The sequence below is a fragment of the Aptenodytes patagonicus genome, chromosome 6, assembly GCF_965638725.1.
Source record: "Aptenodytes patagonicus chromosome 6, bAptPat1.pri.cur, whole genome shotgun sequence".
Classification (NCBI taxonomy): domain Eukaryota; kingdom Metazoa; phylum Chordata; class Aves; order Sphenisciformes; family Spheniscidae; genus Aptenodytes; species Aptenodytes patagonicus.
In genome coordinates this window covers 43,565,701-43,590,859 of record NC_134954.1, presented here as the reverse complement: position 1 = coordinate 43,590,859, position 25,159 = coordinate 43,565,701, and the positions used below count along the sequence as shown (strand labels likewise).

Below are 25,159 nucleotides of genomic sequence, written 5' to 3'. Positions count from 1 at the left end.
GCCGGCTCCCGGCGTCGGACACCCGCCCGGAAGTGAGGTCAGCTCAACTTTGACCTCCGGCGAGCATGAGCGTTCCAGAAGGTTCTGGAATTGGCGGGCCCCGGAACCTGAGTGGTTCATGCTGGGGCTTGCCGCGCATGCGCGCAGCGCGGCCGGCGCCCCAGGCCCGCAGGAGGACTGTGGGCGGCCGTGGCCGCCCTCCTCCCGCCAGAGGCGGGGCCGCGGCGGCTATGCTGGTTCCCGGGCCGGGCGGTGCGGAGCCCCACATGGGCCGGTGCCTGGCCGGGGGCGGAGCAGAGGCAGTGAGTGCTGAGCGCCTTCCCGCTCCTGCGCGCAGACCTGCCCGCTCAGCTTTGAGTCCGGACGGCGGAGGCGCCTGCTGCTACCCCCGCGCTGCCCGCAGGTGAGCGCGGGAGCACGGCAGCTGGCCCTGCCCTGCCCTGCCCTGCCCGGAGAGGGGGTGCTAGCGGGCCGGGAGTGCTGTCCCCCGCCCGTTCCCCCTGCGGCAGCCGTTACCGGGGGGGGGGGAGGGGTGCCCGTGCGGTTAACGGCCAGGCCTGTTTGGAGCGCGCGGCGCTAACGGCCGCCCGCGCGCAATAGGGGGAGCGGGGTGCTCGTGAGCCCGCCCGGCGGCTCTGCCGGCTGGAACGAGGCCCCCGCCCGCGTGGGGGCCATGCCGGCGCGGCGGGGCCCCGGCGGTGCAGCGCGGTCGGGCTGGCGGCAGGGGGCGAGCGGCTCTTGACCTTGCTGCGCGTGTCCTGATGGAAGGAGACATGTGGCCGCAGGCCCTGTCCCGCCCGCCCTGGGGGTCCGGCAGGGTCCCGGGACCCCTCCCTGTCGCGCCGCGGGGCGGCGGCCGCGGCCCTTCGCCCCCCGTGGTCTGGCCGCGCGGTGCGGGCTGCCCTTGCGAGACGAGTCGGGCGCGGGAGCCTCGCCCGGACGCCCGTCGGAACGGCAGCGCCGCTGCAAGCTGCTGGCGTGCGCGGCCCCCCACACCGAGCCGGTGCCGGGGGGAGCCGCCTGGCAAACGGAGCTGCCGGTGTTCCGCGGTGCCCTCGCGGTCTCCCGCCCTACCGCCAGGGAGGGGCCGGCGGGAGGAGCTCGGAGTTGCTGGAGGCTGCTCGGTGAGGAGCTGCTGCAGCCCAGATCTTGCCTTGAGGATCTGGGCTCCCCAGCCCTGTTACTTGCAGTTGCTTGTGTGTTTCTATTTCAGCCAGTCGAAAAACTAAAACTTCACGGTCGCTTGCTTTACTCCCTGAATCCTTTTCCCCTCTTTTATTCCGGAAGTAGCTGTGCAAATACATAATGCTTCTATTTTCCTCTGGATTTGTTTTAATCTTTTAGACATGCTCCGTTTATCTACAGTACTCCGTCAGATAAGGCCTGTGTCCAGAGCACTCGCCCCCCATCTAACACGAGCATATGCAAAAGATGTTAAGTTTGGAGCAGATGCTAGAGCTCTTATGCTTCAAGGAGTAGATCTTCTAGCAGATGCTGTAGCTGTCACCATGGGGCCAAAGGTAATGGAAGATTTTGTGTTTATTTTATGTTAACACTTTGACCTGGTTGACAACACCGTAGTAGAAAACAGTTGTTAGTTTTCCTGCGGTAGAGCTGCATGATTGCCGTCTGCAGATCTGTAACACAAAGGTGTAGGGGTATGGACAGACTACTGCACACAGCCATATTCTCATTTTTGTCACCTGAACCATGACAATAGCGCATGTGCTTTTCATAGTAACAAAGTAAAATGAATTGGATCACTGTGAAAGGTGCGGTATATTTGTTTAAACAGTTTGAAGGTTAAGGGGATGTGCATAATAGGTTACCATGGCTCAATTGATAGTCTGCAACAATGCAGTAGGTAATTTAACTATCTATATCGTGAGGTGGGTTAATTAGCATGTGGGTTTGTTGCGGTTTTTGTGGGGGTGTGTTTACAAATTACAGTTTTGTATCACTTTACCTTTTAGTATTAACAAGGTGAAAGAGACATTGAAAGCGTAATGTTGAGTGTTCAGTTGGCTGGTAAATGTTATGAGCTTAAGTGAAATTCGGTGGCAGTGGCATTCATTTATGCTGTTTATAGGACAGAATATAGTGTCTGGTTCCCTATAAGTTGTACATCTTTTGGAAAACTAGCTACTGTATTCTGCACAGTCATGCAATGTCCGGTAAGGCTTGAAATGAGATTCCTTTTTAAGGAAGAGATACTGATTTTCTTTGGGCTTATAGGAATGTCTGTTCCATGTAATAACAGCATATGCGTGGTAGTTCTTCTCAAGGCTGCTTGGCCTCTGTAAAATTCATTCATGTATTTCTTGAACAGTTTTGGTGCTCTATTAGCTTTATTCAAAGGCAAAAATGCTATAAGCTGAGCAGATGAAGGTTAAGGAACAGTGATGTCAGCAAGCTGTGGCTGTTTTCCATAAAGGAACAAAGTTTAAGTGTAGTCAGTTAATTTAACTCCTGGTTTTTTGGATCAGGCTACTTTGTGAATGCCTAAGCATAGTTCTAATGCACTGGTTAAAGGGCAGTTCCTGATGCAACTTGCTGTAACTTTGTGGGGTTTTGTTCCAGTGTTCTCCCTTTATCTGCCGTTCTCCATGCATTTGTAGAAATTTAGGGATTGTACCGTAATGCCTGTTTCTGCTTCCAGTATTTTTAAAAAATACAGTATCACTCTGGTGAGGAAACTTCCCTTTGTCACTGTTCTATATTTAAAGAAATGTGGTTTGCAGTCTCATGCAATCTTTTGATATTGCTGCCAACATGTTGATTACTTTGTCAGAACTACTTTATGCGGGTGCTTGGATTCCTGGTATGCAGGACCATTCAAAATGCATGTGTATTTACTGGTGGTGTTCCTTTTTTCAGAAACACAGATAAGTGTTAAATATAAGTCCTTTAATGTGATTGGATATAAGTAGATTTTGTTGGGCTGCTCTCCTTATAGCTACCAAACAAACATTTGGAATAAGACCATGTCAAAATGGAGAATAAAATTAAGCAAAACAAGGAAGAGACTACATGAAGAACTTATCAGTAGCAGGATCCTCCAGAGTTTTCTTACTCTTGAACCACTTTTAGATTTAGGAGAAGTGCAAGTCAAACGAAATAGCAGTAAGAAGTCAGGCTATGCGTTATTTTGGCATAATTGTTTTATAGCACAGAGTTAGAATTATGTAAATTCTTTCACAGGTTCAACATCAGCAACTGAAGTTTAACATTTCTTTTGCAGCTTCTAGGGCTAGTTGTACTTCAGAAGCAGTATGGCCTCGTGCATGGCAGGAATCCAAAGTTAGTTATATCATTGAGGCCGATGTGAGTGGGCTCTGTGCAAGCGAGGAACACAGTGCACCATAGCGGTAGCATGCTGTATGGGAGTCCTTAGCTAGCTTGCTTGGCACATGATCCAGACTCTGGTTGGAGCTGAAGCCTCACTGGCCTTTGATCAGCTACGGCAGTGTCTCGGCAGGAGCCAAAGTGGTCAGCTCCGAGCTGGACCTGACAGGCCAGATGAGGGGACTTGTGCAAGGTCAGCCAGGAGTGACAGTGGTGAGGTGGGGCAGTTGCTCTCTCTTCCCCTCTTCCAACAGCTCCAGCTGTCAGGATAGCTGAAGAGTTTCAGGGCAGCAGTGGACCAGAGGTGGCTTCTTGCATTTCTGCTGCTTCCAGCTAAAACTGGAACATGATTGATTGGGGCAGCCATTAAAGCTATTGAATTCATCTGGGAACAAGCAGTCCTCTTGTGCAGGTGTATCTGCCCTGTGTTCCCTGTACAGTCCATAGTTTCCCATATTAACTGTGTCTGTATATGTTGCATAGGATAGTCCAGTTTTTTAGTTGAACACAAGTGAGGGCTGAGAGAAGAAAGGCTTGTTAACTTGCAATGTTTGAGAAATTATTGCAACACATTAACACAAGTTTGTTAAGTATTCTCAGTTCTCTTTGCTAATCACTAATAAGGTTTGCAAGTCTGCTCTCCCCCCCGCTCCCCCCCGGGAATGTGCAACGAATTGAGCTTTGTATTACTATTTTTCAATCACATAGACTTTTTATTGTGATTTGATGGAAATTTTGCAAATTTAGTTCATTATGTTGCTATATTTTAATTTTAGGGGAAAACATCAGTGCTAGAGGAAATCTCTTCAATTCTTTTCCTCTGTAAGGGTAGTCTTAGTTGCAGGCTTCTGAGTCTGTGGTATTAAGCATTGTGGCTGGGGAATGAAGCCTCATTCTGTGAAAGTATAAAACCTTTGAGCCATTTTTCCAGTTTTTCAGAACCTTGGTAATGTGTGTGCTTGAAAAAAGTCCCAGCTGAAAGCTCTGTGCGAGGTGATGTTTCTGTTCAGCTGTGGCTGTGCAAAAGGATCTTTGTCTTCAGTTGAACTCTTAGAGTAACATGCTGTGGCTTATGTGGCTTTGATTTAATATTTGTTCTTTGTCACCCTAGGGAAGAACAGTTATTATTGAACAAAGCTGGGGAAGTCCCAAAGTGACAAAAGACGGTGTGACAGTAGCAAAGGCAATTGACTTAAAAGACAAATACAAAAATATTGGAGCCAGGTTAGTTCAAGATGTTGCCAACAATACAAATGAAGAAGCAGGAGATGGTACCACTACTGCAACGGTACTTGCACGTGCTATTGCCAAGGAAGGCTTTGAGAAGATCAGCAAAGGAGCTAATCCAGTAGAAATCAGGAGGGGTAACTTTTTTCCCTTGTTTTTAATGCTTAATCGTTGTCTTTTTACTTTTCATATCCCAAATTTGACTGGCTTCCTGAATAAGTTGCCTTCTTTTTGAAGAGCTACATAAAGCTTTATATGAAGAGCAATGTGTAGAGAATCCACTTGTTTCTGTTACGTTACTTGCTCTGAACAAGTCTTCATTCTTCTGATAATTTTACTATTTTATATGCAGTTAACTTGTTTAATTTGTCATAGGTAAACTCCATTTAAAGCCATTTCTGCATTTAATTAATTTCTGATAAGTATATAAATTTATTGGTGCCATGTAAATAAATTCGCCATAAATGTTGATCATGACAGAAAGTATGTCACACCAATTCCAAAAAATTATCGCTAGGTATACAAGTGACAATATGAACTAGAACTGCTGGTCACTTGTTTTTGAACATGCAAACTTGGTGCATTTTTGCAGTGTGGACTTTGGTTTGAAACTTAACCTGTTTTGGGGGGCGGGGGGCACGTTGTGCTGTATACCTTGTTTTGCTCACTCACAAGTAATTCTGTTCATCTTTAGGGGTGATGCTTGCAGTTGATGCTATCATAGCTGAACTGAAGAAGCTGTCTAAACCTGTTACAACTCCAGAAGAAATTGCACAGGTAAAAAAAAAAAAAAAATTAAAGCAACTTTACATAGCTATTCTTCAGAAGAAGTTTTGTGAAGTCAGGTTTAATGGATCTAGGTTGTGGGTATGTGACACGAGAGTGTTTTTCTTTGTATATAAAGATTCAGAGTATGTTTCATTGAATGATCTTCATGGTAATGCTTTCATTTTCTTGAGTTATTGAAAATTCCCAGTATTCTGCCTTCAACTACACTGCTAGAAGTTAGTTCAGAAGTAGGTAGTTTTTCTCATCTTGCATTCCAAAATGCGGTCTTAAAACATAAATTTGTGTATTTGGGAAGAATTGGCAAGAGCAAAGATGTGTTTGTGGATGGGAGGTGATGGCAGACTTCTGGGAGTGTTGTGGATCTGCTGTGGGAGGTTCAGGTTGAGGTGGATGCCCAGCTGGGTCTCGGGCACCAGCTGTGTTGGCCTTCATGGCGTATTTCTCCCCATGGCCGCAGATTCAGATGGCCCGTGTGTGCTGCATGAGCACAGTGCACGGGATCTGGCCCTGTGCTTGAGCTGCCCAAGAGCTGTTAGCCCTTCCAGTGGAGTTCTTGGATCCTGGTGTGGGTGTGCTACAGTCAGCTGCCCCGTCTTGTCAGGAAACATGAGGATTGAAGATGGTTATTCTGATTTTCTTTATAGCAAGGAAACAAATCACTTGTATTGTGAAATGAGGTTAAATGGCTTACTGTTTTAGGTTGCCACAATATCTGCAAATGGAGATCAGGAAATTGGCAATATAATCTCTGATGCGATGAAAAAAGTTGGACGAAAGGGTGTAATCACTGTCAAGGTAAGAACTGGCCAACATATGGACTAAGTGGAAAGTGACTGTCTCTTCTCCAGTTAGGGCTGGCTTTTGTGGCATGTGATGTAGCTGCTGCTGCTCACATACGGTATCCCACCATAATTCCTTAGCCTCCCTTATATCAGGGTTTGATTGCTGTTCCCTCTTATAATCCTTTTATTTTGAAGAGAGAAGCACATAACACTGACGTGTGGCGCAGAGCCTTTCATTCTGTTGTGCGTAGTATGCTAAAAATATACTTGTGCTTTTGGTAGTAAATAAGGGACCTTTAATGTGACTTTCTTGCATCTAAACAGGATGGAAAAACTCTAAACGATGAATTGGAAATCATTGAGGGTATGAAATTTGACAGAGGCTACATCTCTCCATATTTTATTAATACAACCAAAGGTGAGTTAAGAATGACACGTCAAATACCTTACAATGGCTCTTGTAAGTTAGAAATAATGGTACCTGTTACAAAGACTTCACAATCTGTTATACTAGGTACCATGGCAATACGACAGCGGCGTCCTTCCCCATCAGAAGCTTTAAACTCTTGGTAAAAACTTGTAGTCTGTGGGGTGGTTTTTCTTCTCTGCTAAGTGTGGACAGCATCCATGTTAACATCAAGCTGGCCCTGCAACACTCCAGAACAATGTAGAATTGACAGTGGAGTCTTGGAGAAAACACTTTGTGTCTCTTTTTTTTTAATGCTGTTGAAATGTGCAACAGTTGCTCCACAGTAGCTCCTTAAGTTTAAGAGAATGCTTGATATGTTTTTGTAATCGGATTGTTCAGTTGATGCATGTTGTTTCTGCAGGGCAGAAATGTGAATTCCAGGACGCTTATGTTTTAATCAGTGAAAAGAAAATTTCTAGTGTACAGTCCATAGTTCCAGCTCTTGAAATTGCCAATGCTCACCGCAAACCTTTGGTCATTATTGCTGAAGATGTTGATGGAGAAGCCCTCAGCACTCTGGTCTTGAACAGGTGAGGCTTAAAATCCGTATGTTTAGACAAATACTGCTTTTTTTTTTTAATCCCTTTTTAAAGGAATGCATACAAAAGTGTGTATTTGAATTTGCTACAGTGTAGAACTGTTGTCTGTGCTCTTACAGTACCGAAGAAACAGCAGCTTTTGTACACAGCCATGCTTCACATCAGTTCGGACACAATTTCAGCTGTTACCTAACTACCTCTGAGCAAAACCAGCTCAGTTCATTAAGATCTCTGTTTGCTTGATTGTTAGAGCTGTACTGAAATAATTGCTCTCTGAATTCTTCTCTTCAGACTGAAGGTTGGTCTTCAGGTGGTTGCTGTAAAAGCACCAGGTTTTGGTGACAACAGGAAAAACCAGCTTAAGGATATGGCAATTGCTACTGGTGGTGCTGTAAGTAATGATGTTTTAATTGGCTTTTTGCTCTAAGAAATGTTAATGGTATTTAAGGAGGAAAAGAACGTGTATTTTTAGGTCCATGGCTTGTATTTGCTGTGTTGCAGGCTGCGTCCTGTTCTTTCACAAATGTAACAGTAACTCTTAATGTTTGAATCTTCATATCTTTTTTAAATGCAGGTCTTGATCATTGCTGTGTAATATGGGCCTGACCAACCATGAGTAACATGTCCTTTTAACTGACTGACGTTACACACAATTTTCTTGCAGCATTTAGGTTGTCAAGGAGAAGCAGGAATATCAAGGAAATTTCTTAGAGATAGCAAAGCTTTCTTGCCGCCTTGCAAAACCGTCTCATAATTGCCCAGACTTGAGTATGGCAAATATAATTCTTTTAAATATTTGGAATAGACTGGGTAATCTTCCTTTATACTCAACTTCTCAAATAGTTGATGTGCTGATTAGTGTCCCTTTATGCTGCTTTTTTTACATGCTTCAAAATCATAGCATGGTACTGGGATCCAGAGGTGGTTCTTGAAATGAAACTTAGCATTTAAGCGAACTGGAGCACAAAGTGACAAACCCAGCGAACTCTGTTCTAAAGTCAATTTAGTGCCAATATTCATAACTTCGCAAAATAGCAGGAGGACTCTGTAACACAACTCTACTTTCCAGGCACTTTGAATCAGTGAGTTACATTAGTCTGTCATGAATGAGAAGGCAGCAGCTCCCTATTCCGTGAGGTACCTGCATGCCTGGACTCTGTTAGGAGAAGGGAAGAGTTTCGTTCAACTTGGCTGCAGTAGTGTGATTGTTTTGCGCTGTTAGCCTGCTGTATGTGTTCGCGTGTCTACAAATGAAAAACTCATGTATGGAGAAGCTGTGAATTCCAACTTTTTGCGTAATTTGTTGCAGGTGTTTGGAGAAGAGGGTCTGAGCCTAAATGTGGAAGATATTCAGCCTCATGACTTTGGTAAAGTTGGAGAGGTCATTGTGACAAAAGATGACACCATGCTTCTGAAGGGGAAGGGTGAAAAGGCTCAAATTGAAAAACGTATTCAAGAAATTATTGAACAGCTAGAAGTTACCACAAGTGACTATGAAAAAGAGAAACTGAATGAGCGATTGGCCAAACTCTCTGATGGAGTAGCAGTATTGAAGGTGAGAAGTCAACCTTCTCCGGAAAAGGGCGGTATCAGTCCTTTATTGCTAATCTGAGATACTACTGCATGGTTGTCTCAGAATCTTAGCAGTCGATTTGGATAAGGAATTTGGCTTACTACAGTGCTACACCTTGGTATTAAGAACTTGATGAAATAATCAACTAAAACTGTGTGGTTAGGCTTCTCGAGTGCTAAGGTACAGAAGAACTCTGCCAGTATGGGAGACCATGGGTTTGCTTTCTGGCACTTTTCAGTTAACGACTCAAGCTGGCTGTTTAATTTTGCGGCAGCAGTTCCATAGCCAGCGGTGCTCTCCCACCCGGGCTCCTTGTGTGGACCTTGACGTGTGGCTTGCTCGTTGCAGGTTGGTGGCACAAGTGATGTTGAAGTGAATGAGAAGAAAGACAGAGTTACTGATGCCCTGAACGCGACCCGTGCTGCTGTAGAGGAAGGCATCGTTCCAGGTGGTGGCTGTGCATTGCTTCGCTGCATTCCAGCATTAGATGCTTTAGCTCCAGCCAATGAAGATCAGAAAATTGGTAAGTTATTTGAATGTGTGTGGAAGTGTTAAGAATAGACTTTTTTCTGTTCTGAGGCTTTGTAAGATAAAATACAGATTGCTTTTAGTGAGTTTTAGTTACTTGATCTTTAGAACCTCGTATCCCCTTGGTATGGCGGTCTCTGCTTTACAGTGGGAAGGAGCTTTCACTGCGTCCCTGACTTGGATATGAAAGAACCAGTAACAACAAAGCAGCAGTACCCCCTGCAAAGAATTGCAGACTGTTAAAGGAGAGTTGAGTTGACTGTTACAGCCACTGCAGACAGACATAAAATCTAGAATGCATAAGAGATTGCGTGGCAAATCAAATGGAAGAATGCTTTGTGCCATGTAACAATAATAATGCTCCTTACTAACTTTTGCAGAATTAAAACCAAAATGCACATGAATATCCCACAATGACTTCATTTGTTGACAGATGTCAAGTAGCAGAGAACGTTTTTCCCTGGAACTGATAAAAACAGCTTATGCTCTTGCTCAGAGGGCGCGCTCTGTATTGATCTCCAGCACACGAAGCCATGCCTTGGCAAGAGGAGCAGCGTATGCGATATGTAATTCTAAACATCTTTTTCTTACAGGCATTGAAATAATAAAGAGAACACTGAAAATCCCAGCAATGACTATTGCAAAGAATGCAGGCGTTGAAGGATCATTGATAGTGGAAAAAATTCTGCAGAGTCCATCAGAAGTTGGCTACGATGCAATGCTTGGGGACTTCGTAAATATGGTAGAAAAAGGAATCATAGACCCAACGAAGGTAACCTAAAATAGTCTTAATTCTCAGCTTTCCTTCCTCCCAGCTCACATGATAGTCAGCAGGTATTAAGTTATTTCTCTCCTATTTTTAGGTTGTGAGAACTGCTCTGATGGACGCTGCAGGTGTCGCGTCTCTCTTATCAACAGCAGAAGCAGTGGTGACCGAAATTCCTAAAGAAGAAAGAGAGCCGGCAATGGGAGGAATGGGTGGGATGGGTGGAGGAATGGGAGGCGGCATGTTCTGATTCCTGGGAATAGGGATGCATCGTGAGCTGTGCTGTGTAAGACTGACAGTTCTGACTTTGAAAACTTCAGATGTCGGTGCGAGAGGGTGGATAGTGACTGACGTGAGGCTGGTGTTTAAAAGAATCACTGTAACCATCAGTTACTGGATTTCATTTAACACACGTGTAATTGTTTACAGTCATTGTCCATGCCTACAGATAATTTATTTTGTATTTTTTGAATAAAGACATTTGTACATTCCTGATAACCGGGTGCAAGATCCATCTACCAAGGTCCTGATTTAAACTTAATTAAAGGCACTTGATATTCTGTTTCAGAATTTATTGGTGCTTGCCAGTACTAGGAAGAACTTGGAAGCCACTGTGCGTGAGACTAGACAATTGTGTACAAAGTAGGCAAATATACAGTTATGTGACCTTTATGTAATAAAACAAACTGCTCAAAAGTTATAAAATGTATCACCTTATTCACCTGTGCACAAAGCCTGCTGCTTCTAAGATTTACTAGAAACCTGACACTTGGGCTTGGAAAGGACAGGCCCTTTACCTCCAGGAAGCATTCCTTTGTCTAGAATGTTTCTCAGAAATACAAGTGACGACTTTAATTTTGGTAAGAAATATCTCGGCTGAACTGACACTGCAGTTCCTTGAAATATTAAACAATGCTATGAAAAGAAGGCACGTGCATTGGCTTTATGTCTATACCGCTTGTTTCACGTGCTGGAACACATGAAAAGGCCCAGTGCACCTTTCACAGTACTGGGGGAGGGAAAGTGCCCTGAGGGTAGGAAACGGGTACCTTTGCTAAGAAAGGGTTGTGGGTTTTCTTAATGTTCCTCTTGCTCAGGCATAGTATGTGGTTACCTCCTTGCCCTGAGACTTCCACCCTTGTCTTCCAGCTTTCTGGTAGTGGGCTCCAGGATTTAGTTTGAATTATTTTGCACTAGATGCTTCTTTACCCTTAAAAATGACAGCTTGCTTTGCCACCTACTGTGTTCTTTGACCTGATGCAGCTAATGACATTGATGTGCAGTCTTTTCTGCTTTCCAGACTTCAAAACAATGGTGTTCCCAAACTTGTGTATGTTTGTCTCTGATTGTCTCAACAAACAAAAGTGCTCTAAAACAGACCTCTTAATCCAGCTGTGACTTTCCCCAGCTTCCTACCTTTAATAAGAACTGTCCTTCACAGATAGGATGTGTGACATTTCAATTGCTCTTTCTGGTAAAAGTATCTAAATGGTCTGAAACTGCTTCAAGGCTGTCTTTGTCCTGAAACAGACCTTCCTATGTTATTTAATACACTACCGTGTCCGTAACCCACATGGTTAGTACAGTTTGGAGAAAGGACCAGCTTCAACACCTGACCCAAAAAATTTACCTCATTTCAGTAAGGAAATTTGGTAATGCAAGGTAGCACCTATTCACTTACATTTCTTCAGAGACTGGATAGAGGATATTAATGTAAGGACTAGAACTACTGAAAAAGAATAATCAAGATGGCTGGTACCATCATAATGGACTGATAAATAAATGGTAGCACAGTACTGAAAAAAAACCCTAGAAACTAAGGTTTAGGTCTCTATTGTATGTTTTTTAATGACAACTGGCCTTGAGTGTGCTCGTCTGCAGCAAGTGGAGGGCACCTGGTTCCCTCCTTCCAGGGAGGACAGCACTGTGGTACAGAATGTCCTGCATCCGTGCCCTAGTTCTCAAAGAGGTAACATTTACTGACTTGGTTTAAAGCTGTGTTGGAACTGGGAGCTGTTTGCACTAGGTGAGGTCTGTCTACCCTAACCGAAGTGCAATGTGTAACAGTGACAGAGCAGCAGGTAGGCAAGTTCAGCCTGCCAAACATACTGCAAACTCACCAGTGTCTGGAGCCCAGACAGCAGAGAACCACCGGCCATAGCCGAAACTGCTGCACTCAAATGGTAGTACTCCTTACATTGCGTGTACCCCTTACGTTTAATTCCTGAAAAGTCAAGAGTGTTCAGGCTGTGTTGTTTTTTCTATTGCAGTTGCTGGTCAGAACTCAACAGCAGCTGGAGACTCCTGACTTGCCCTTGTCATTCATTTGGATTAAAAGCACCTGCTAGTCAATGCTTGACAAACTGTTCCATGCTCCCCAAAGCTAGAATGTCAGTTTCCCTTGGCTTGGCCAGAGTTGGCTGAGTTGATGCTGTTAAGTTACATTTACACTACTAATAACTTAAACTTGAGTTAATATGTGACAATGCTGAAAAAAAACCCAAAAACTTAGGCTTGGATAAGGCAGAACTTGCACTGTGACTACACAAACCATTTGGCAAGTTAATAAACGGCAGCCTGAGATACTTGTGTTACAGTAGCTGCCAACTGTCTGTTACTGATAACACTTTTTTAAGTTGCACTTGATGGCAGCTTGAACATTCTATATACATCTGGCTGAACAGGTGTGTTTCATGCAGCATAAAATCACACAAAGCTCAGATATGAACTAGATGCCCCAAAGGAGGAGCATGGCACCTCTTGTACAAAAGAAGCGTACAAACAAGTTTATAATAGAGGCTGTTACAATTTTCCCTTTTATGTGTGATGAACTTCATGAAGCATTAGCTCCCGAGGTATGCTTGTTTCTGGGCCGTGGAGTTTGGATGCTCTTCTTTCAAAGGCAGCTACCATCTGCTTTACCACTTCATCAAAAAATAGCGTAGCGAGTTTTGAGTGTAGAAAGGAACGAAATTCAAAAGAAACCTGTTTAAGAAAATACAGAAGAGTTGTTTTCCCTCTATCTATTATTGTGGTAAAATGCTGTTACAAATGGACAACTTCATTAAAGAATCTCCAGTTAGTCTGGAAGTAAGCCGTGGGAGAAAGAACAGTTAAAACTGAACTAGGGGTGAGTGTGTCTGAAGAAAAGCCTTATTCCTTGGTTAGAGGACTCTCTGCCCGGGCTTTGCCATTAGAAGAATAATTTTGTTCAGTTCCCTGAAGTAATCATTTCCATTTATCTAAACTAACTGTATTTTACTTAATAAATGATGCATCACAAAACATAAGTAAAAGATTTGGGGTAATGAAAAGCTACTGAATTCACACTTGGGGACACAAGTCTGAAGAAAATCCTGCATGGCAAGACAGCAGACTTACAGGTAAGCTGGAGCAAACCCAAGAGGCATTTAAAAGCAGCTCGAAATAGTTACCTATTAAATACCAACATTCTGAATCAGTCCTTCCATCTTGGTAGCTGTAGTTATGGTATGTTCAAACAAGAGCAATTTACTGACCAAAGCTACAAATTTGCTTTTGTGTGCCATACCTCCCACCCGAACACCTCCCGCTCCCGACCTTCGCCGTCCTGACACCGGCAGCCAGTGTCAGAGCACAGACATACTGGTGAAGTCCTCTGTACCAAGCCCTCGGGCCTCCTACTGCAGTGCTCAGAACTTAACGTCTACATTTTCTTTTAGCTACTGAAGCTTACAGTTAAACTGAAGCTACTGTAGTAGTTAACAGTTATGGCAAGGGCACAGGGAGTCAGGGAGTCCGCTTTCTTCAACCTCAAAAGAAACAGTCACTTTTATGTTAAATAGCCTTCAATTATGCTTTTGTGCTGTGCTGGCCTTCGGTCTAGTTAAACAACATTCCCCTAAGGCCATGGAATCACATTGTTTTGGAATACACAGTTTCCCAAAATGATTACAGAATTTTCAGGAAAAGAAACAGGTTGCTCTTCTGCGATTTTATCACTCCTGCTACAGCATGTGTTTTGGATTGAGATTTAAGTATTTTTGTCATTCCTGAGAAATCAGCAGATTAAATGCCAAATACAGCTTCTCTCAAGTTGCTTATGTGTAATGCGAAACAGTAGCACAGAAGGAATCAAACTACTTGGACTGTAAGCCAGGTGTAGCTTCATTTTCATTTGCTTGACCTCAAGCATCAGTAACATTAATGTGCCTTTTGAAAGTCTGAGAGTTGTCATGTAGAGCATGTAGAGTTCTGCAGAGCAGGGATAATGAGTTTTGCATCATGTTCAGTAACTATGTAAAAACTTGAGGTACGGTACACATTTACAAAGTTTGCAGATGGTAAAAATGGTGTTGTGCTTCAATCTATATACCAAATCATTTAAGAACTGAAACCAAACTAGAACAGTTCCGAGCTGTATGTATATGTCTCCCGGCATCAGGCTGGCAAAACAGTGATGCAGTAGCTTGTGGGAACCAGCATAACTCAAAACTCAAATTACATTTTCTAAAGCAAATGAGCATTTTTGAAATCAAAGTTTTCTCTCCAAAGTATTTGTAATTGCACAGTATGTTTTGAGAAGTTTGTTGTGAAATGCTTATCATCCCTATCTGCACAGGCCCAGAGGCAAGTAACACAGCAGGTGAGTAACTAGCAAGGGTTAGAGTCCGTAAGGACTTGCCTTTGTGAGGCAACCCCCTGCTCAGCTGGCTACATTTGCCTCTGCTACCTCAAAATGGGGTAAGCAATAAGAATTATCAATAGCATTTCCCCAAGAAAGTGAAAATGTCCATTTTAAGTCCAGTTTTGACTCCCATTAACTGAAGTTCTTGACCTGAAATGTCAAAAGGTGGCTTTGGTATGGGGCGGAGGGGGGAGTTTTCCTCACAAACTCAGTATTTAGATTACAGGGTTTAATCATAAATCAACTGATTTATGGCTTGGGTTAAAAGCTAGCTTATGTACTGGTCAGTAGCAAGAACTGGCACTTATTTGCCTGGAGAAATTCAAATCCCACAAGCAAATAACATGCAAACATCACTGGCAAATCCCACGAGAAATGTATTTTTGTGAGTACCTATAGATTCCTTTTTACTGCTGAACTGTATGAAGTGCAAAACAGCAATAAGTTGAAAGTTATTAACCCAAGGAGATTAATGTGCTAGTATACAAATACTCCAAAAGCTCTTTTTCCTATTTACAGAAGACAATTTTTAAAGCAGAGTATCCCAGTAGATGGCAGCAAGGTCAACCCATTTCTATGTACTTTTGTAGCCTGTTCTGAACCCCAGCTTAGCTAGGTGCTCAATGCAACACTTACTCTTAACACTATAAAATGTAAGAAAAAAATGTGATGAGAGACTAAATAGACAAAATGGAAAAGCGATAACTTGAGTGGAAAACAACTTGCCTAGGAGTAACAGGCTAAATCAGACACTGGATTTAAAGAGCGATAGTCTCGAGCTGCAGTGACATCCCATCATAGAGTAGAAAGACAGCAAAAATCTATTATACCTGTATTATAGAAGGAAGGAGTAAGTCTTAAAATACATGAAAGAATAAAATTGGAAGCCAGAAAATTGACCAAACTACAGGCCAAACAGGACAGATGGGAGAATACCTACTTTCTGGTACCCAGAACACTTAGGTTGTAGAGAAATTAAAGGAAATAGCAAAGTATGTTTAGTATTTCTTCCTCTGTAGTTGACTGTCTAAAAACTTCAGCATGTTTAGAATTGTACGGTGAGACATATGGTGAGAGATACCAATCCCTAGACTGTTTCATGACAGGCAGACACCTCACAGAAGACTGCTGACTCTGAAGGACGCTGCAGTGGTTTCCATGTGGTAAAGTCTGCAAAAAATTTTTTTCTTTATAGTAGTGACTAAAACTAACTTGTTTTCCATGCGTATATGTTTAAAAAAAAATAGTACCAGCCACTAAAAAAAACAAAACAAACCACCAAAAACCACAGCTGAAGATACTGTTTCTATGCCTTGTTCCAAGCGTGTGGAAGTCTTAATAGCAATACTTACTGAAAAATCCAATGTGCATGTCCTTGGATAACCAGGGATACCTGGGCTGAAACGCCACACTGTTTCCAAGTGATTAAATAGTTTTCCGTCAGTGCAGGATGCCTAAAAGAAAGTTTAAAACAGCTACAATTAGGCTTTTACAGATGTATTTGTACAGGCAAATTGGTATTACTGAAGTTTGCATTTGCATTTTGTTAAACAGTGAAGGTCATGGCATAGTTAAAACTATTCTTATAGTGCAGCCAGTATAAGATCCTATTTGCACAGTATCATTTACAGCAAAGTAACTGAATCCCTTTTAAGGGAGAGGAAATATTTTTGAGTTGAGAGTCATAAAACAGATCTCTAGCAGGATGCATAGAACACCAAAATAATGCTAATGCTATATACTAGAATTTTGAACAACACTGTTTTAAGCAAAGGATATGGATATTTACTGGTTTGGGTTTTTGGGTTTTTTTTCATTGCATGTATAGAATGTTTTATGTACCGATATACAGACTGATAGTCTTGGGCTATAGGCATGCTTAGCACCAAAACAAACCTGACTGAAGACAAACTCCAAACATCTTCTGTCACAAGATACTATTGTCATCAGGAGCTACCATGAAGTCAGTAAGACTATACACTCAAGTTCATAATCAGCTCATACATTGGCTTTTAGTTACCAGCAAGCCGTATTGAGCTAACATTTCAGGAGTGCTTGCATACAATCCTACTTTAAAACAATAAAAGTATTTGCAGTAGTTGTCTTCATAGTTTTCATGACAATAAGGTCCTTATTTTCACTCATTTTGCTTTTAGCACATATAGCCAATTTTGTGTGGCTATATTTATAATAGAAAAAGATTGAAAGACACATACTTCAAAATCATCGAAATACATGATCTCAGTTGTCTTGGAATTTCTAGAGAGAATTTCTGGGTTTTTAACTCTTTGTTTACAGGTCTTATTGTTACCACAAGCAGCTCTGCTCCAACAAGACTACCCACGATGAATAGGTATTGCTTGTGGTTTGAAAGTCGTGGTAAGGTAAGCTATCTCAAAGACTAATCAGCAGCACAAAAATACCTACATTTTTCTGCCCAGGAATGAGATGCAGTGTCTTGATGCTTCTACAACAGAAAGGGGAGGAGTAGAGGGAAGATTAGACACAAAGAGCTGGGCTTGCTTTTCCTGCTGCTGCCAAAAGGGCAGGAAGAATAGGAAAATTGCCAGTGTGTCCCCCTTGCTCCCAACCTTATAAGTAGCAAACTTACTCCGTGCTTTCCTCTGCCGCAAGAGCTGCTACTACCAGTCTGATTTTTCCATTGCTCAAGCACTGCTGCCCTAAGCAACAAACCTGTGCTCATTTTGTCGCCCCCAGTAGCCTGCTATGCTAGACCACCATGCAAGCTGCCTTTGCCCAGAGTTATTTCTGAGGACGGTGAAGTAGTCCAAACACACAGTCACTTCTCTAGAAATATTCCTACAGTTGTATGAACATAATGTAAACTTCTAGGAAAAATAATCCCAGCAGAGAAAACGCTAATAAATCTAGGAGGAGGAAATCTAAAGAAACGGTTCTCCTCACCACTTTCATGATCTTTTCTGAGACAAGAAATCCTCTTTTGAGTGAATTAGAGGTAAAAAGAGTTGGTAGGCCAGTCTGATAGCTATGTGAAAGGAAAAAGCCAGTCTTGACAGGGAAGAGCAGAAAGGGAAAGCAGTCAGCATGTAAAATGCAGATTTTCTATTGTAGCTGTTCAACTTTCTTAAGAAAGGGAGAAAGATATATTTTTTTCCAGAATCAGTAAGTACCTTGAATAAAGGCACTTTGCATATTCCCTTTCCAATTCATGTCTCCCCTGTACTTAAGAAACCCAGTTTCTGTTTTGAGTAATGTCTCTTAAGAGGAAGCCTAGAAAAGAATAGTGAAATAGGATATCCAAACAATTATCTTAAACAGCAATCAACTGTTGTAATTCCACTAGTTATTCAAAAAAATAGCCAAGATCTGCCACATGAAGGGAGAGGCAGCTTTGCTGTAAGGAATCTGTTCTGAGCTGTTCCTAACCAAAACAGATTTGAACATATAACTAGTTAGAAGATCCAGACGTCATTTAAAATTTCTCCTATGACATTTTTCTTTTAATTATTGCTCTTGAAAAGCTGAAAGGAGGAGAAATACAACTGCTTCTCTTCTGAACAAATTAATTCTAAAAAATGGACTTTAAATCCACTCTTCTATCTTCTCATCAATACACTGAATAACAAGCTCTTCAGCAGATCCTACACTTAAGTTTAAGACTTCTCAGATTAGCTAGTTAAAATTGTCAGAAGAAAAGCAATGACAGTTACCAATTTTGCTAAGGCATCAGAAGCTACAGTTGTCAAAGATAACTTTTAAGTCAGTATTAATTTTGCATTTAGAGAGGCTTGGGCAAAATTATAACAAAACCAAACAAAAATGGTGTATGTCGTGGTTTAACCCCAGCCAGCAACCAAGCACCACACAGCCGCTTGCTCACCCTTCTCCCCTGGTGGGATGAGGGAGAGAATCAGAAGGGCAAAAGTAAGAAAACTCGTGGGTTGAGGTAAGAACAGTTTAATAACTGAAATAAAATAAAATAAAAATAGTAATAAATTGTAATGAAAAGGAAAACAACAAAAGAGAGAGAGATAGGAACAAAACCCAGGAAAAACAAGCAATGCAACCACTCACCATCCACTGACCAATGTCCAGCCAGTCCCCGAGCAGCGGTCACCGCCCCCCTGCCAACTCCCCCCATTTATATACTGAGCATGATGTCACATGGTATGGAATATCCACGTCCTGGCTGTGCCCCCTCCCTGTAGCTCTTGTGCACCTCCTCGCTGGCAGAGCATGGGAAGCTGAAAAGTCCTTGACTTAGTATAAACACTGCTCAGCAACAACTAAAACGTCAGCGCGTTATCACATTATTCTCATGTTAAATCCAAAACACAGCACTATGCCAGCTATTAGGAAGAAAGTTAACTCTATCCCAGCCAAAACCAGGACAGTATACTTTCATTAATGGCTGCTAGTTTCTCCAGCAAAAGGAAATTAAAAGGCAATTCCCCCCCACCTCCTGCCATTTGGCAGCTTATGTTTTAAAAGCACATTCAAATTCTCTCCAGTTAACTTAAGTCTTTAAACAAAAGCAACACAAGTTTTGAGCCACACAAAGCACTTCCAGCATCAATTTTGTTTTGAAGCACCAGTGAATTATTTGAATTTCAACAAACAAAAGTTACGGAAAGTTACAGCTAAGAAAACAAAAAAAAAAGTTACCTTAACTAAGTGTGGTCTCACTAGGGTAACAACCGATGTATACCTCTCTACTACTGGAGGGAATCCTATTTCTAGCTGTGCTTTGCAGTACCCAGAGCGCTTCGATAATATATCTGACTTTTTACACCAAGGAACAAATAGTTTGTAATTCTCCACAACAGCAACAACTTCATACATTTCCTGCATAGAATACCTGGAAACAGAAATATGAACATTAGTTACAAAGTATCTTAACTTCAAATTCAGTATTAAAAAGTTTCAAAGATGGTATAAATGGCATGGGCAGTTTGGAAGGTGAACATACAGTCACCTGAAAACACTACTACTGTTTTTGGAAATTAAAAAGAGAAAAAAAAGTAATAAACTGGTAGAAGTCTTTGCATAAAGATGCAAAACACCACACAACATCCAGCAGTAAAGTTAGCGAACACTGAACCTGGTGTCTGCTACTTTCTGCAATATCAGGTAAATATGCATACATTTCAAATGGAAAAAACAGTTTTTCCAGCATAGCCATGTCTTCATTGAGGTAGATCTTAGACATTCCACATAAAGAATCCACACTTCATGGCTACCAAGAAAAGGTGTACCAAAACTGAAGTACTTTATTTCATAAGGTTTAAATAGAGGAGCACTACTTTCCTTATTTTAGCCCAAATAAAAAAAGCTTAATTAAAAAACACATGCAATGGAAATACCTCACAGCATCACAGAATGGATGAGGATGGAAGAGACCTCTGGAGGTCATCTTGTCCAACCTCCCTGCTCAAGCAGGGTATTGAAATCATATGAAAGAATACGATGGCAACATTTTAGTTGATTCTACTGTAACGTGGCAAAGTATTACATAGCTATGGTTTTTAATTTTTAGTTCTGACTCAGAAAAGAATTGAAGTATGCTTAATTCCATCTGTGTTTAAAATGAAGCATATGTTCAACAGTACTTAACAGTGAGTATTATTGGAAAAAGGCTCTTTTTAAGTGACTATACAAAATCTGTTGCAGTTCAAGAACTATCACATACACGAATGTTAAGCATAGTAACAAAATTATGCTAATAAACAAATAGTTCATTCTATTGTGGACCAGAAACTGTGGGCAGATCCCAGTCTCATTAAATTAACTGGCATTTTCCTACTAGCTTTAAGGCAAACAGGATTTCAAAATCTTTTTCTATGTGCCTAAGTTTCTTCATCACACAATTATTTTTCTTCTTTTGAAGAAAGAAGAAAATCTCGAGAAGTGAGAAGTACAACATAATGTAAGTGCAAACATTAACATGTATTTGGGACAGAAGGGAACCAACTGAGAGTTTTCACACCTGTTGGTTTATTCCCATTTCACCAGATGAAATTAATAGTGTATTCTTCCCTTTCAGGGTGGGTTTTGTTTTGTCATGGAATTGAAGGGTTATTTCTGTTGTTTCTTTCTATGGGGCAAGGGTTTGGGGTTCCTACATTTTTTATACTCAATTTCAGACTGGAAAAGCCTGATCTCTACAAATTCTGAAAGTCAAAACTTCTTCCTAGTCTCCAATGGGGCAGAGTCATCGGGCATGTGTCTTCAGGGATGCTCAGTCTTGGAACTTCTAGCGTTTTGGATTAATCACAGCAAACACAAAATTGGTAAGCGTATAAAGTCTCTTTCCACACTTCTATACAAACCCTATAATTCTTCTTTCAGAATATTCTTTTCTTTTATTTACTAGTGGAGCAGCAATGTTGAAGAAAGTTCTTGAAAAGGTATGGCTCATTACAGGTACTTGCAAAGGAGAAATTCTGGTCATCAGAATACCACAAGAAGCCAAGTGCCTGGAACAGTGAAAATGCTTTTAGATGTGTTATCAGCAAAATAAATAACAGCACATTCAGGCGAGACAAACAATCTGTTTTATAACATTCCAGAAAACATCAGATTCAGACAGAAAAACAAAGGCTCGTAACAGTATACAAACTGTTAAAAGCACAAGGGGGACTTTTTATTTTTCCCTAGGAGAAACTAAAAATAGCCTCCAGTCACAAGAAAAGTACCTGGCAGAGTAAAATACAAAGGCCCTCATTAAACATTGGCTTCATGGCAGCCTGAGTTCGTGTACAAGCCTCATATGCACTTAATTTGCAGAACAGGCTTTCTTAATAGCAAAATCAAGGCATAGACCACAATACTTTACCCTTTTGGAATACACAAAGAAGAGAAGGTTCCACTTGGAGATACAAAGTTGAACTCTGCTATAATCCCTCTGCTGCCATCCGTCTCTTAAAAGGACAGTTTCATTTTGAAAGTCCTTTCAGAAAGTGCATTGTTTACCCAGCTTTCAAAAGTCCCTTCAGAAAATATCATGCAAAACCTTGGACAGTGTTTTCATAAATAAAACTTAACAAATTACCTTAAAAATGCTAGTAATTCTAAGATTGCACCTCAGTGTTCTCTGTTTCTGAACATCTACACTAAAATCTAACAAATATTCATTGTGATTAATTGGTCTGTTCTGCTAAATTATTGATTTTGCCTGGATCAAGTCAGTTAAGACACAAAATGTTACCTCAAAAGCTCTGATTTTTGGCACCAGGAAGTTAAAAATGCCACTATTTGCTGTCAGTGATTCTACAAACATAAGCTAAAGAGAAACCTAGGTCTTTTACTGTCCTTTCTCTAATTAAACAATCAGGACTGTACTTCTGGATTCGCATAGTCAAAAATGGAACCAACCTTTCCCACTTGGCATTAGGCTTGTTTGGTGGTTTGTTTGTTGTTTTGGTGTTTTTTAAACACAATGAACAGATAGATGCATTTTTTACTGACCACCAAAGTAGCAAATTACAGTTACTAATTTCAAACAATTAAAATTATTATTAACATGTTCTTTAAAAATCAACATAGCTTTGAATTCTAAAGAAACACAGTAATAATCCGGGACTGACCACATTAGCTTATATGGTCACTGTATTAGGAGACAGGCAAATAATAAATTGGTATTGAGTTTAGAGGAAAATAATAATCAGCAGCAGCTGATTAGAAACAATCTGTACAGACACTTCAGAAAAGAAATAAGCAACTGTGACATGAAGCAAGATGACTGACAACACAGATTGTAATCACTGCAGTTGAAAAGGAATTACTTAAGATGGGACGAAAGCATGGTGTCAAAACTAAGAAAGATTAGGTCGACTTTGAAAGTCTTTAGACAACAAGCTCTGCAAATGTTTGCAACTGTATCTCAGAGGATGTGGACATTGTTTTTTTCCCCACAGACTGGACAAGACTGTTAAGGAAAAGCATTGCTTTGACAGAAAAGCTGGAAGGGTGCCAGTAACATTGTAGCTGCCTCAACCAGATTCATAGAAAGTGTTCAAATGTTTGGACCAGACCTCATTCTGGAAAGCTAATTTAAATGACTTTCTCCATCTGGGGCTACATATAGTACACAGTCCAAACTAGTTGCCAGGTTTCTTCTCTTGGTCTGTTTTTTACTGTAATGCTATGCCAATATAGTGTTTCACACAGTTTTATCTAGACTTGTTTCAGCTACAAGGCTGAAAAACAATCTCCACAAATAATCTTTTAGCTGCTGTAAGACAATGTCCATTTCACAACTATATTGCCATTCAAGGAAGGCAAGGATAAGAGGTTATAATGCTAACAAACATGGTGAGAATTCATCTCTCTCCTGATTTTATCTGAAGAAAAACAGATGCAACGAGAATGTGCTGGGCTCAGTCCCAGTTCAGGAAAGCATACCTCTTCAAGAAGTCATAAAAGCACAGATTTCAAGGGGCTGACACACATGTTTTTGTGAACCTGATCAAGGCCACAGGAGAAAAGCCAAGTCCATACTAGTATTCAGACACACCTGCCACCTCTGTATTTATCCTCTGACAGTAATACAACCATATCCACTCATACTGCTCTTACTGGCATCATTCAATTCCTGCCACTCGCTGCTTTCTCTCTAAACATTTGGGCACTGATCACAGCATCACCTGGCTTCCATGACCTGAAAAGGAAGCATTTACTGGTGTATGGTATACATACGTAAGTGATCTGTATTCAGTGATTATTTTTAACTGCCACAAAATTTTCTAAGCCTAAAGACTGATGTATTTTTGAAAGAAGGGATCTCAAACTCCTGACTATACAAACTGAAATTGGCGGTAAGAGCATGCCAGGGCAGTTGTGTTTACTGTTATCCCAACTGTTACTTCCATAAGTTTAATGATATCTGATGGCCATTTTATGGTCTGTGAGACATGAGTTGATTTCATTCAAATTCCTTGTCAACAGCTGTTCACATCCCAAAAAATGAGCGTTGCCAACAAGTGTCCTCATTAGCATCTCAGTCTGAATAAGCACAAAAGACTAATTTACCACCTGAGTCCTTGAAGTCTGCTACTCAGCACAGTAAGGGGTCCGCCGAGTTGACAACAGGTACAGAATGTACACCAATGACAACTGCAAGATGTGAAAGCATACCCAGCTTCAAGGCTACAAATAATACAGCACCGTTTTGGATTCAGCTTGCACTTGCTTAAAACCAGCTGCCAAGATTCTTGCAGCTTACACTGGAAACATTTTCAAACTTTGGTTGCAACCAGTTACTTAATGAGTTTCCTTATACTGCACACCCTTTCCAGTAATTGATTTTGCCCTCAATTCAGGACTCTCGTATATTATTTGAAAAATAGCAATTTTGTTTACCAGGATTGAACTATTTTAATATTGCAAACACATACTAAAGATTAAACCACAAAGGATATACAGTAAGAAATGTGGTCCAAGTAGGATGACAGATTATACCACTGCAGAGTAACCATTATGTCAAATGACTGCTTGAAATTTGACATCAAGAACCAATCTCTATTCCGCCTTTTCACTGTTTTTACGAGGATGACAGTAAGACTTTGAATTTAACAAAGAAACACAGCAGCACCGCCATAACAGTAGTAACAGCTGAACCCTTTTTCCTCTTAAGATTTTCATATTACACTCTCTTGTCTGCTTGTTCTTTTTCTTCCAGTTACAAGATCAGCTCTTCTCCCAAAGCATATTTTGTTTTTCAAGTTGTTCCACCCAGCCTTACATGTGATCAGGGGATAAGGAACTTGTTGCATTATCTGAAGTGGAAAACATCTGGGCGTTTTACTCAAGTTTTTCATTTCTTTTACGGATTGCTCAAAGTTATGCAACCGCCTCAGGCAAAGAAGAGGCAAGTTTATGATCTGAAAATCGTTTGTTCTTCCATCCACACTGGCCGTGTTGAAAGGAGCCAACTGCTACCGCAGCTGAGGGCGCCTCGGCCGCCCCCGCGGAACGCAGAGCCGGCGGGGACCTGGGAGTGCCTTCCCTCTCCCCTTCCCCAAAGCCACCAGCTTCTCCCCGGGGCAGCACCGGGCAGCGCCACGCTCCCCCGGGCGCGGCGAGCCGGCCAGGGGCTCGCCCGGCACCGCCCCGCGGGCTGCAGGGCGCCCGGGAGCGTTCACTCTGGAGCATACCGAGGGACGGCGCGCCTCAGGCGGCCCCACCCGCCCCCGGGCCCGGGCCCGGCCCTGGCCGCGGCGCCCCGGGGCTACGGCGAGGCCGCTCGGCGGGCGGAAGGGAGCCGGGGCGGCCGGGCGCGCCGAGGGGCGGTGCGGCGGCGGGGCCCCGGGACGGCACGCCACTCGCCGCGGCGGTGGGAGGAGCCGCGGCGGGGCCCTGGCTGTCACCCGCGCTGTCACCCGCGCGGTCACTCCGCCTCGCCCCGCGTACCTGACAGCGGCCGTGCGCGGCGGCGGGGCGGCGGCGAGCCCGCCGGCCAGCGCCCTGCCGAGCGTCCGGCCGCTCCGCGCCAT

General features: G+C 42.3%; 2 protein-coding genes across 3 annotated transcripts; one reads left to right on the top strand and one right to left on the bottom strand.

The window, feature by feature from the left end:
- The first annotated feature begins 278 nt into the window (after window positions 1-278).
- HSPD1 (heat shock protein family D (Hsp60) member 1) lies at window positions 279-10,723 on the top strand. Its single transcript, XM_076342293.1, has 12 exons — window positions 279-403; window positions 1,345-1,520; window positions 4,457-4,709; window positions 5,267-5,349; window positions 6,061-6,156; window positions 6,468-6,561; window positions 6,974-7,142; window positions 7,443-7,542; window positions 8,461-8,706; window positions 9,073-9,247; window positions 9,846-10,024; window positions 10,116-10,723. Exons 2-12 carry the CDS (start codon window positions 1,347-1,349, stop codon window positions 10,266-10,268), a joined length of 1,722 nt encoding a protein of 573 aa, XP_076198408.1. The 5' UTR covers window positions 279-403; window positions 1,345-1,346; the 3' UTR covers window positions 10,269-10,723.
- Window positions 10,576-25,159, bottom strand: COQ10B (coenzyme Q10B). 2 transcript variants are annotated; one of them, XM_076342295.1, is made up of 5 exons: window positions 25,077-25,159; window positions 20,996-21,142; window positions 19,332-19,524; window positions 16,037-16,138; window positions 10,576-13,003 (listed from the first exon to the last, which is right to left on the bottom strand). In XM_076342295.1, exons 1-5 carry the CDS (start codon window positions 25,157-25,159, stop codon window positions 12,836-12,838), a joined length of 693 nt encoding a protein of 230 aa, XP_076198410.1. In that variant the 3' UTR covers window positions 10,576-12,835. The 2 variants fall into 2 exon arrangements, with proteins under 2 accessions (XP_076198410.1, XP_076198411.1); XM_076342296.1 differs by lacking the exon at window positions 25,077-25,159 and adding an exon at window positions 23,700-23,727.

Excerpts from the sequence above, each read along its gene's own strand:
- COQ10B (XM_076342295.1), bottom strand. The coding sequence starts at position 25,159 with ATGGCGCGGAGCGGCCGGACGCTCGGCAGGGCGCTGGCCGGCGGGCTC. Across the intron at positions 19,525-20,995 it reads TCTGAAAGAAGAATTATAGG|GTATTCTATGCAGGAAATGT; the intron begins GTTTGTATAGAA and ends TTCTGTTTCCAG. Across the intron at positions 16,139-19,331 it reads TGAGACCACACTTAGTTAAG|GCATCCTGCACTGACGGAAA; the intron begins GTAACTTTTTTT and ends ACTTTCTTTTAG.
- HSPD1 (XM_076342293.1), top strand. The coding sequence starts at position 1,347 with ATGCTCCGTTTATCTACAGTACTCCGTCAGATAAGGCCTGTGTCCAGA. Across the intron at positions 7,543-8,460 it reads CAATTGCTACTGGTGGTGCT|GTGTTTGGAGAAGAGGGTCT; the intron begins GTAAGTAATGAT and ends AATTTGTTGCAG. Across the intron at positions 10,025-10,115 it reads GAATCATAGACCCAACGAAG|GTTGTGAGAACTGCTCTGAT; the intron begins GTAACCTAAAAT and ends TCCTATTTTTAG.